The following is a 12,314-nucleotide window of genomic DNA, read 5'->3' on the forward strand; positions in this document are numbered from 1 at the left end:
CTTTCAGTAGTGTGTTGGTTTTAGTGTCTGTGTGACTGTGTCTCTTTCAGTAGTGTGTTGGTTTCAGTGTCTGTGTGACTGTGTCTCTTTCAGTAGTGTGTTGGTTTCTATGTCTGTGTGACTGTGTCTCTTTTAGTAGTGTGTTGGTTTCAGTGTCTGTGTGACTGTGTCTCTTTCAGTAGTGTGTTGGTTTTAGTGTCTGTGTGACTGTGTCTCTTTCAGTAGTGTGTTGGTTTCAGTGTCTGTGTGACTGTGTCTCTTTCAGTAGTGTGTTGGTTTTAGTGTCTGTGTGACTGTGTCTCTTTCAGTAGTGTGTTGGTTTCAGTGTCTGTGTGACTGTGTCTCTTTCAGTAGTATGTTGGTTTCAGTGTCTGTGTGACTGTGTCTCTTTCAGTAGTGTGTTGGTTTCAGTGTCTGTGTGACTGTGTCTCTTTCAGTAGTGTGTTGGTTTCAGTGTCTGTGTGACTGTGTCTCTTTCAGTAGTGTGTTGGTTTCTATGTCTGTGTGACTGTGTCTCTTTTAGTAGTGTGTTGGTTTTAGTGTCTGTGTGACTGTGTCTCTTTCAGTAGTGTGTTGGTTTCAGTGTCTGTGTGATTGTGTCTCTTTCAGTAGTGTGTTGGTTTTAGTGTCTGTGTGACTGTGTCTCTTTCAGTAGTGTGTTGGTTTCAGTGTCTGTGTGACTGTGTCTCTTTCAGTAGTGTGTTGGTTTCAGTGTCTGTGTGACTGTGTCTCTTTCAGTAGTGTGTTGGTTTCAGTGTCTGTGTGACTGTGTCTCTTTTAGTAGTGTGTTGGTTTTAGTGTCTGTGTGACTGTCTCTTTCAGTAGTGTGTTGGTTTCAGTGTCTGTGTGACTGTGTCTCTTTCAGTAGTGTGTTGGTTTCAGTGTCTGTGTGACTGTGTCTCTTTCAGTAGTGTGTTGGTTTCAGTGTCTGTGTGACTGTGTCTCTTTCAGTAGTGTGTTGGTTTCAGTGTCTGTGTGACTGTATCTCTTTCAGTAGTGTGTTGGTTTCAGTGTCTGTGTGACTGTGTCTCTTTCAGTAGTGTGTTGGTTTCAGTGTCTGTGTGACTGTGTCTCTTTCAGTAGTGTGTTGGTTTCAGTGTCTGTGTGACTGTGTCTCTTTCAGTAGTGTGTTGGTTTCAGTGTCTGTGTGACTGTATCTCTTTCAGTAGTGTGTTGGTTTCAGTGTCTGTGTGACTGTGTCTCTTTCAGTAGTGTGTTGGTTTCAGTGTCTGTGTGACTGTGTCTCTTTCAGTAGTGTGTTGGTTTTGTCTGTGTGACTGTGTCTCTTTCAGTAGTGTGTTGGTTTGTGTCTGTGTGACTGTATCTCTTTCAGTAGTGTGTTGGTCAGTGTCTGTGTGACTGTGTCTCTTTCAGTAGTGTGTTGGTTTCAGTGTCTGTGTGACTGTGTCTCTTTCAGTAGTGTGTTGTTTCAGTGTCTGTGTGACTGTGTCTCTTTCAGTAGTGTGTTGGTTTTAGTGTCTGTGTGACTGTGTCTCTTTCAGTAGTGTGTTGGTTTCAGTGTCTGTGTGACTGTGTCTCTTTCAGTAGTGTGTTGGTTTCAGTGTCTGTGTGACTGTGTCTCTTTCAGTAGTGTGTTGGTTTCAGTGTCTGTGTGACTGTGTCTCTTTCAGTAGTGTGTTGTTTCAGTGTCTGTGTGACTGTGTCTCTTTCAGTAGTGTGTTGGTTTCAGTGTCTGTGTGACTGTGTCTCTTTCAGTAGTGTGTTGGTTTTAGTGTCTGTGTGACTGTGTCTCTTTCAGTAGTGTGTTGGTTTCAGTGTCTGTGTGACTGTGTCTCTTTCAGTAGTGTGTTGGTTTCAGTGTCTGTGTGACTGTGTCTCTTTCAGTAGTGTGTTGGTTTTTCTGTGTGACTGTGTCTCTTTCTGTGTGACTGACTGTCTCTTTCAGTAGTGTGTTGGTTTCAGTGTCTGTGTGACTGTGTCTCTTTCAGTAGTGTGTTGGTTTCAGTGTCTGTGTGACTGTGTCTCTTTCAGTAGTGTGTTGGTTTCAGTGTCTGTGTGACTGTGTCTCTTTCAGTAGTGTGTTGGTTTCAGTGTCTGTGTGACTGTGTCTCTTTCAGTAGTGTGTTGGTTTCAGTGTCTGTGTGACTGTGTCTCTTTCAGTAGTGTGTTGGTTTCAGTGTCTGTGTGACTGTGTCTCTTTCAGTAGTGTGTTGGTTTCAGTGTCTGTGTGACTGTGTCTCTTTCAGTAGTGTGTTGGTTTCAGTGTCTGTGTGACTGTGTCTCTTTCAGTAGTGTGTTGGTTTCAGTGTCTGTGTGACTGTGTCTCTTTCAGTAGTGTTTGGTTTAGTGTCTGTGTGACTGTGTCTCTTTCAGTAGTGTGTTGGTTTCAGTGTCTGTGTGACTGTGTCTCTTTCAGTAGTGTGTTGGTTTCAGTGTCTGTGTGACTGTGTCTCTTTCAGTAGTGTGTTGGTTTCAGTGTCTGTGTGACTGTGTCTCTTTCAGTAGTGTGTTGGTTTCAGTGTCTGTGTGACTGTGTCTCTTTCAGTAGTGTGTTGGTTTCAGTGTCTGTGTGACTGTGTCTCTTTCAGTAGTGTGTTGGTTTCAGTGTCTGTGTGACTGTGTCTCTTTCAGTAGTGTGTTGGTTTCAGTGTCTGTGTGACTGTGTCTCTTTCAGTAGTGTGTTGGTTTTCAGTGTCTGTGTGACTGTGTCTCTTTCAGTAGTGTGTTGGTTTCAGTGTCTGTGTGACTGTGTCTCTTTCAGTAGTGTGTTGGTTTCAGTGTCTGTGTGACTGTGTCTCTTTCAGTAGTGTGTTGGTTTCAGTGTCTGTGTGACTGTGTCTCTTTCAGTAGTGTGTTGGTTTCAGTGTCTGTGTGACTGTGTCTCTTTCAGTAGTGTGTTGGTTTCAGTGTCTGTGTGACTGTGTCTCTTTCAGTAGTGTGTTGGTTTCAGTGTCTGTGTGACTGTGTCTCTTTCAGTAGTGTGTTGGTTTCAGTGTCTGTGTGACTGTGTCTCTTTCAGTAGTGTGTTGGTTTCAGTGTCTGTGTGACTGTGTCTCTTTCAGTAGTGTGTTGGTTTCAGTGTCTGTGTGACTGTGTCTCTTTCAGTAGTGTGTTGGTTTCAGTGTCTGTGTGACTGTGTCTCTTTCAGTAGTGTGTTGGTTTCAGTGTCTGTGTGACTGTGTCTCAGTAGTGTGTTGGTTTCAGTGTCTGTGTGACTGTGTCTCTTTCAGTAGTGTGTTGGTTTCAGTGTCTGTGTGACTGTGTCTCTTTCAGTAGTGTGTTGGTTTCAGTGTCTGTGTGACTGTGTCTCTTTCAGTAGTGTGTTGGTTTCAGTGTCTGTGTGACTGTGTCTCTTTCAGTAGTGTGTTGGTTTCAGTGTCTGTGTGACTGTGTCTCTTTCAGTAGTGTGTTGGTTTCAGTGTCTGTGTGACTGTGTCTCTTTCAGTAGTGTGTTGGTTTCAGTGTCTGTGTGACTGTGTCTCTTTCAGTAGTGTGTTGGTTTCAGTGTCTGTGTGACTGTGTCTCTTTCAGTAGTGTGTTGGTTTCAGTGTCTGTGTGACTGTGTCTCTTTCAGTAGTGTGTTGGTTTCAGTGTCTGTGTGACTGTGTCTCTTTCAGTAGTGTGTTGGTTTGTTGACTGTGTCTCTTTCAGTAGTGTGTTGGTTTCAGTGTCTGTGTGACTGTGTCTCTTTCAGTAGTGTGTTGGTTTCAGTGTCTGTGTGACTGTGTCTCTTTCAGTAGTGTGTTGGTTTCAGTGTCTGTGTGACAGTGTGTTGGTTTCAGTAGTGTGTTGGTTTCAGTAGTCTGTGTGTGTGACTGTGTCTCTTTCAGTAGTGTGTTGGTTTCAGTGTCTGTGTGACTGTGTCTCTTTCAGTAGTGTGTTGGTTTCAGTGTCTGTGTGACTGTGTCTCTTTCAGTAGTGTGTTGGTTTCAGTGTCTGTGTGACTGTGTCTCTTTCAGTAGTGTGTTGGTTTCAGTGTCTGTGTGACTGTGTCTCTTTCAGTAGTGTGTTGGTTTCAGTGTCTGTGTGACTGTGTCTCTTTCAGTAGTGTGTTGGTTTCAGTGTCTGTGTGACTGTGTCTCTTTCAGTAGTGTGTTGGTTTCAGTGTCTGTGTGACTGTGTCTCTTTCAGTAGTGTGTTGGTTTCAGTGTCTGTGTGACTGTGTCTCTTTCAGTAGTGTGTTGGTTTCAGTGTCTGTGTGACTGTGTCTCTTTCAGTAGTGTGTTGGTTTCAGTGTCTGTGTGACTGTGTCTCTTTCAGTAGTGTGTTGGTTTCAGTGTCTGTGTGACTGTGTCTCTTTCAGTAGTGTGTTGGTTTCAGTGTCTGTGTGACTGTGTCTCTTTTAGTAGTGTGTTGGTTTAGTGTGACTTGTCTCTTTCAGTAGTGTGTTGGTTTCAGTGTCTGTGTGACTGTGTCTCTTTCAGTAGTGTGTTGGTTTCAGTGTCTGTGTGACTGTGTCTCTTTCAGTAGTGTGTTGGTTTTAGTGTCTGTGTGACTGTGTCTCTTTCAGTAGTGTGTTGGTTTCAGTGTCTGTGTGACTGTGTCTCTTTCAGTAGTGTGTTGGTTTCAGTGTCTGTGTGACTGTGTCTCTTTCAGTAGTGTGTTGGTTTCAGTGTCTGTGTGACTGTGTCTCTTTCAGTAGTGTGTTGGTTTCAGTGTCTGTGTGACTGTGTCTCTTTCAGTAGTGTGTTGGTTTCAGTGTCTGTGTGACTGTGTCTCTTTCAGTAGTGTGTTGGTTTCAGTGTCTGTGTGACTGTGTCTCTTTCAGTAGTGTGTTGGTTTCAGTGTCTGTGTGACTGTGTCTCTTTCAGTAGTGTGTTGGTTTTAGTGTCTGTGTGACTGTGTCTCTTTCAGTGTCTGTGTGACTGTGTCTCTTTCAGTAGTGTGTTGGTTTCAGTGTCTGTGTGACTGTGTCTCTTTCAGTAGTGTGTTGGTTTCAGTGTCTGTGTGACTGTGTCTCTTTCAGTAGTGTGTTGGTTTCAGTGTCTGTGTGACTGTGTCTCTTTCAGTAGTGTGTTGGTTTCAGTGTCTGTGTGACTGTGTCTCTTTCAGTAGTGTGTTGGTTTCAGTGTCTGTGTGACTGTGTCTCTTTCAGTAGTGTGTTGGTTTCAGTGTCTGTGTGACTGTGTCTCTTTCAGTAGTGTGTTGGTTTCAGTGTCTGTGTGACTGTGTCTCTTTCAGTAGTGTGTTGGTTTCAGTGTCTGTGTGACTGTGTCTCTTTCAGTAGTGTGTTGGTTTCAGTGTCTGTGTGACTGTGTCTCTTTCAGTAGTGTGTTGGTTTCAGTGTCTGTGTGACTGTGTCTCTTTCAGTAGTGTGTTGGTTTCAGTGTCTGTGTGACTGTGTCTCTTTCAGTAGTGTGTTGGTTTCAGTGTCTGTGTGACTGTGTCTCTTTCAGTAGTGTGTTGGTTTCAGTGTCTGTGTGACTGTATCTCTTTCAGTAGTGTGTTGGTTTCAGTGTCTGTGTGACTGTGTCTCTTTCAGTAGTGTGTTGGTTTCAGTGTCTGTGTGACTGTGTCTCTTTCAGTAGTGTGTTGGTTTCAGTGTCTGTGTGATTGTGTCTCTTTCAGTAGTGTGTTGGTTTCAGTGTCTGTGTGACTGTGTCTCTTTCAGTGTGTTGGTAGTGTGTTGGTTTCAGTGTGTTGGTCAGTGTCTGTGTGACTCTTTCAGTAGTGTGTTGGTTTCAGTGTCTGTGTGACTGTGTCTCTTTCAGTAGTGTGTTGGTTTCAGTGTCTGTGTGACTGTGTCTCTTTCAGTAGTGTGTTGGTTTTAGTGTCTGTGTGACTGTGTCTCTTTCAGTAGTGTGTTGGTTTCAGTGTCTGTGTGACTGTGTCTCTTTCAGTAGTGTGTTGGTTTCAGTGTCTGTGTGACTGTGTCTCTTTCAGTAGTGTGTTGGTTTCAGTGTCTGTGTGACTGTGTCTCTTTCAGTAGTGTGTTGGTTTCAGTGTCTGTGTGACTGTGTCTCTTTCAGTAGTGTGTTGGTTTCAGTGTCTGTGTGACTGTGTCTCTTTCAGTAGTGTGTTGGTTTCAGTGTCTGTGTGACTGTGTCTCTTTCAGTAGTGTGTTGGTTTCAGTGTCTGTGTGACTGTGTCTCTTTCAGTAGTGTGTTGGTTTCAGTGTCTGTGTGACTGTGTCTCTTTCAGTAGTGTGTTGGTTTCAGTGTCTGTGTGACAGTGTCTCTTTCAGTAGTGTGTTGGTTTCAGTGTCTGTGTGACTGTGTCTCTTTCAGTAGTGTGTTGGTTTCAGTGTCTGTGTGACGGTGTCTCTTTCAGTAGTGTGTTGGTTTCAGTGTCTGTGTGACTGTGTCTCTTTCAGTAGTGTGTTGGTTTCAGTGTCTGTGTGACTGTGTCTCTTTCAGTAGTGTGTTGGTTTCAGTGTCTGTGTGACTGTGTCTCTTTTAGTAGCGTGTTGGTTTCAGTGTCTGTGTGACTGTGTCTCTTTCAGTAGTGTGTTGGTTTTAGTGTCTGTGTGACTGTGTCTCTTTCAGTAGTGTGTTGGTTTCAGTGTCTGTGTCTCTTTGTAGTGTGTTGGTTTCAGTGTCTGTGTGACTGTGTCTCTTTCAGTAGTGTGTTGGTTTCTATGTCTGTGTGACTGTGTCTCTTTTAGTAGTGTGTTGGTTTCAGTGTCTGTGTGACTGTGTCTCTTTCAGTAGTGTGTTGGTTTTAGTGTCTGTGTGACTGTGTCTCTTTCAGTAGTGTGTTGGTTTCAGTGTCTGTGTGACTGTGTCTCTTTCAGTAGTGTGTTGGTTTTAGTGTCTGTGTGACTGTGTCTCTTTCAGTAGTGTGTTGGTTTCAGTGTCTGTGTGACTGTGTCTCTTTCAGTAGTATGTTGGTTTCAGTGTCTGTGTGACTGTGTCTCTTTCAGTAGTGTGTTGGTTTCAGTGTCTGTGTGACTGTGTCTCTTTCAGTAGTGTGTTGGTTTCAGTGTCTGTGTGACTGTGTCTCTTTCAGTAGTGTGTTGGTTTCTATGTCTGTGTGACTGTGTCTCTTTTAGTAGTGTGTTGGTTTTAGTGTCTGTGTGACTGTGTCTCTTTCAGTAGTGTGTTGGTTTCAGTGTCTGTGTGACTGTGTCTCTTTCAGTAGTGTGTTGGTTTCAGTGTCTGTGTGACTGTGTCTCTTTCAGTAGTGTGTTGGTTTTAGTGTCTGTGTGACTGTGTCTCTTTCAGTAGTGTGTTGGTTTCAGTGTCTGTGTGACTGTTTCTCTTTCAGTAGTGTGTTGGTTTTAGTGTCTGTGTGACTGTGTCTCTTTCAGTAGTGTGTTGGTTTCAGTGTCTGTGTGACTGTGTCTCTTTCAGTAGTGTGTTGGTTTCAGTGTCTGTGTGACTGTTTCTCTTTCAATAGTGTGTTGGTTTCAGTGTCTGTGTGACTGTGTCTCTTTCAGTAGTGTGTTGGTTTCAGTGTCTGTGTGACTGTGTCTCTTTCAGTAGTGTGTTGGTTTCAGTGTCTGTGTGACTGTGTCTCTTTCAGTAGTGTGTTGGTTTTAGTGTCTGTGTGACTGTGTCTCTTTCAGTAGTGTGTTGGTTTCAGTGTCTGTGTGACTGTGTCTCTTTCAGTAGTGTGTTGGTTTCATTGTCTGTGTGACTGTGTCTCTTTCAGTAGTGTGTTGGTTTTAGTGTCTGTGTGACTGTGTCTCTTTCAGTAGTGTGTTGGTTTCAGTGTCTGTGTGACTGTGTCTCTTTCAGTAGTGTGTTGGTTTCAGTGTCTGTGTGACTGTGTCACTTTCAGGGGCAGGATAAAGCATCTGGATGTGGTGACCTTGCTGAGACGCATCCAGCCCCCTTTAGGCTTCGGCAAGCTGTGTCCACACAGAGTGGCCTGCAAGGTGTGTCTGAACACCCAAACAGCACAAACACACATCACACACATATTACATAACGTGTTCATATTGTGAGCTCAATCTTGTCCTGGTTAACTCATATGTTGCATGACCATAACTCCTTTTAGAGACTGGTTGCAATGAACATGCCCCTGAACAGTGATGGCACGGTCATGTTCAATGCCACTCTGTTTGCCTTGGTGAGGACCGCTCTGAAGATCAAAACTGAAGGTGAGCACTGGGAGAAAACACAGTGATGTCTGAATGAGGACATACTATGAAGTCCATCGGACAGAATCATCCCACAGTATTTCTGATGGCATATTTTCACTAAGGACTTACCCCAGTGTTTTACCCAAACCGCTCAGATTTTTGTGTTTCCACTGCCACGGCCCGGCTCCAGTTTCTCACTGGCCCATGTCCTCAGTAGACCTGCTCTAAAGTCAAGCTTCACAAGTCCTCAGTGTCAGACTTAGCTATGTGGAAACACAGTTCCCAAAGAATAACATTAGAGCCCACATTACCATAATCACTGTCGACACGCTGGTGCTGTAATGGAAACACCCAATGAATGTACTCAAAATACTCTTATACAGTGACCTGCTCGATAGCTGTCTTGATTGGTCCAAATCATTTACCAAGTGTTGGTTTCCTAGGCAACTTGGAACAGGCCAATGAGGAGTTGCGAGCGGTCATCAAGAAGATCTGGAAGAGGACCAGCATGAAGCTGCTGGACCAAGTGGTGCCCCCTGCAGGCGGTCAGTAAAATGGCTCCCGCCTCCATGTGTCTGTGGTGTCTGTCAACAGTAACTGTACAGTAGATTCTACGTCATGGCTAGCGCGGCTAAAGAGAGACTTCCTCATGTCAGACTGCCCTCTATACCCGCACATGCTCAATTGTTACGTACACTTTAAACATACGAATGCGCTGTGCAAAACTACATACCTAAGCAGTGTTATGTACTGTGTGTGTAATCACGTTGGCGATCCTACGCTCCAGGCTGACCTTCAACAAAGTTTTCCCTCAGCAGTGGTATTACACAGGATATATACATGGAACTCAAAGCATATACTCAGCAGTCACACTTTGAAAATAAACAAATTCATTGACATTAGTGATCCATGGCCTTACTAACCTTGTGAAACAGATTGCTTCGACAAGTTATTGACAGACAGTTGAGCCTTCACTTCCTGTTTTGTGTGTGAATAGCTGTAAAAGTCCCAGTTGTTAGATCACAGATAAGAGCTGGATCAGATAGGGGATGAGACAGAAAGTACAGACTGTCACTTAAGTTCGGCGAAACTCACCTTATCTCACTCTCTTTTTCCCTCCACAGTGTGGTCACATGCTCATTACAGGCCAGGCTCAATCTTATATGGCTCCTTATTCACTTTATTGTGCACCAAGCAGTGTACTCTATAGGAAGGGGATATCGCAGCACCCATGTGTTTCTGTCAAATGCCATGCTGAACTGTTGTTCTGTATACTGCTTGGTTGACCTGAGCCATGCTGACCTATACAGTCTGTGGTGCTGTGCTGTGTTGTACTATGCTGATGATGACCAACCTGTGGTGTTCTTCACTGTGCCATAGTTTGCTGAAACCATTATTTGTGGTATTTTATTTTCATTGTTATCCTTTGCTGCACAATATTTTCTGATTTAACTCCGATGCTTGGCTTGTTCTAGCATTGCATGCTCTGCTATTGTTGACTAACTCCTCTTGATCTCTCTCGCTCTCTCTCTTTCTGTCCAAGCTTCTCTCCTCCACAGCTTTCCCTCCTCCTCTTTCCCCTCTTCCATAGTCTCTTCTGCTCTCTCACTCTCTCTGCCGTCCGGAATTCCCTGCAGCAGTTCTGTTTTTGGCCGGTGGCATGGAACTAGAGTTGCCTCTCTCCTGTGCCCTAGTTGTCCCCAGTCTGCTTACTAACTAGCTGAGTGACACAGATCGCTGCTTCCCTGTTCTGCACTGCTTCCCTGTTCTGCACTGCTTCCCTGGCCTGCACGTCTCTTAACAGTTTAGATATTCTTCTCTTTCTGCTGTAGTCTTCTTGCTAGGTGCTTCTAACTGTGGCAGTATCCCTGTACTGTAGCTAAGCCTTAGATACTGTAGGTGGATGTGTAGCTGTTTGATAGACTTGTATGTTTAGTAAGATGTGGTTGTGTTGGTTTGAAAGAAAACGAGCGTTGTGCCGCATCATATCCGCATCATATCATGATTTTGTGGTATGATGACAGTATTGAGTTGAGGTTAGTGTCTGTTTGGCTGTTTACAGTTCTATGTTTCAGAACTGTTCATATTGTGATACTACCAGATACTCTAGTGCAAGGATGGGCAACTTTGATCGGGTGGGGTCCACAAAAATCTGAACTCATCATGAGGAGTGGCTCGCTGGTCAGCTTACCTACATACATACATACATACATACATACATACATACATACATACATACATACATACATACATACATACATACATACATACATATACTGTATACAGTACCAATCAAACGTTTGGACACACCAACTCATTCAAGGGTTTTTCTTTATTTTTTACTGTTTTCTACATTGTACAATAATAGTGAAGACATCACAACTATGAAATAACACATCATGTAGTCACCAAAAATATGTGTATATTTGAGATTCTTCAAAGTAGCCACCCTTTGCCTTGCTGACAGCTTTGCACACTCTTGGCATTCTCTCAAACAGCTTCACCTGAAATGCTTTTCCAACAGTCTTGAAGGAGTTCCCACATATGCTGAGCACTTGTTGGCTGCTTTTTCTTCACTCTGCGGTCCAACTCATCCCAAACCATCTCAACACAATTGAGTTGAGGTCCAGTGGTTGTGGAGGCCAGGTCATCTGATGCAGCACTCCATCATGCTCCTACTTGGTCAAATAGCCCTAACACAGCCTGGAGGTGTGTTGCGTCATTGTCCTGTTGAAAAACAAATGATAGTCCCACTAAGAGCAAACCAGATGGGATGGCGTATCGCTGCAGAATGCTGTGGTAGCCATGCTGGTTACTGCCTTGAACAGACAGTGTCACCAGCAAAGCACCCCAACACCATCACACCCCCTCCTCCATGTTTCACGTTGGGAACCACACATGTAGAAATCATCCGTTCACCTACTCTGCATTTCACAAAGACACGGTTGTAACCAAAAATCTTGAACTTGGACTCATCAGACCAAACGACAGATTTCTACCGGTCTAATGTCCATTGCTCATGTTTCTTAGCCCAAGCAAGTCTTTTCTTCTTATTGGTGTCCTTTGGTAGTGGTTTCTTTCCAGCAGTTCGACCATGAAGAAACTTTCAAAGTTTTTGACTGACCTTCATGTCTTAAAATAATGATGGACTGTCATTTCTCTTTGCTTATTTGAGCTGGTCTTGCCATAATATGGACTTGGTCTTTTACCAAATAGGGCTATCTTCTGTCACAACACAACTGATTGGCTCAAATGCGTTAAGAAGGACAGACAACCCATAAATTAACTTTGAACAAGGCACACCTGTTAATTGAAATGCATTCCAGGTGACTACCTCATGAAGCTGGTTGAGAGAATGCCAAGAGTGTGCAAAGCTGTCATGAAGGCAAAGGGTGGCTACTTTGAAGAATCTCAAATATAAAATATATTTTGATTTTTTTTTAACACTTTTTTGGTTACTACATGATTCCATATGTGTTATTTCATAGTTTTGATGTCTTCTCTATTATTTTACAATGTAGAAAATAGTAACAAATTAAGAAAAACCCTTGAATGAGTAGGTGTGTCCAAACTTCTGACTAGTCCTGTATACTGTATATGAATTTTTTTTTGAGTTTCTGCGGAATATCAGTTATTCAAAACCACTCATGATAAAGACAGCATACATGTATATGATATTCAGCCAATTGTTGGAGTGCTCTGAAGAGTTCCTATAGGAGAGGTAGAGGACCATTGTGTCTTCGGGCCTAGTGTTATTTCCCAGGATGCTGTGCGGCGTGGTGCGGTGCTGACAGTGGAGGCGTTTGTGTGGTCTGTTCACCTAGATGATGAGGTAACCGTGGGGAAGTTCTATGCTACCTTCCTGATACAGGACTACTTCAGGAAATTCAAGAAACGCAAAGAGCAAGGCCTGGTGGGAAGACACTCGTTCTCCAGCCTGAACTCCACCATAGCCCTCCAGGTGAGTCTCAACTGCTGTACTGTTCTGTATTGGACTGTACCATTCCACCTCCTCTAGAGTTGTCAATAGTTACCAAACTGGGCCTCCTGGGTGGTGCAGTTGTCTAAGGCACTGCATCGCAGTGCTAGCTGTGCCACCAGATATTCTGGGTTCAAGCCCAGGCTCTGTCGCAGCCGGCCGCAACCGGGAGGTCCATGGGGCGACGCACAATTTTATTTTTCAATAGTTACCAAACTCAAACTATTATGGCCAATCTGTGTACACTCTACACAACAAGTCAATGTATTTGAACTGCAGATACCTGTACAATTTAAAAGATAATAACCTTTGAAACTAAGTGATAGGACTTACAAAGTTAGCGATTGG

The 12,314-nt window shown here is 43.7% G+C and overlaps 1 protein-coding gene across 10 annotated transcripts in view; it reads left to right on the forward strand.

The window, feature by feature from the left end:
• The window catches only part of LOC118377279 (voltage-dependent L-type calcium channel subunit alpha-1D-like), a 201,304-nt gene that overhangs the window by 167,409 nt on the left and 21,581 nt on the right, over positions 1-12,314 (forward strand). For all 10 annotated transcript variants that reach the window (XM_052482061.1, XM_052482056.1, XM_052482059.1 and 7 more), the window contains 4 exons: positions 7,684-7,780; positions 7,903-8,005; positions 8,431-8,532; positions 11,812-11,948. In XM_052482061.1, the coding sequence (XP_052338021.1) occupies positions 7,684-7,780; positions 7,903-8,005; positions 8,431-8,532; positions 11,812-11,948 (439 nt within the window). The remainder of the gene's footprint in view (positions 1-7,683; positions 7,781-7,902; positions 8,006-8,430; positions 8,533-11,811; positions 11,949-12,314) is intronic.

The sequence above is a fragment of the Oncorhynchus keta genome, chromosome 27 (genome assembly GCF_023373465.1).
Source record: "Oncorhynchus keta strain PuntledgeMale-10-30-2019 chromosome 27, Oket_V2, whole genome shotgun sequence".
NCBI lineage: Eukaryota > Metazoa > Chordata > Actinopteri > Salmoniformes > Salmonidae > Oncorhynchus > Oncorhynchus keta.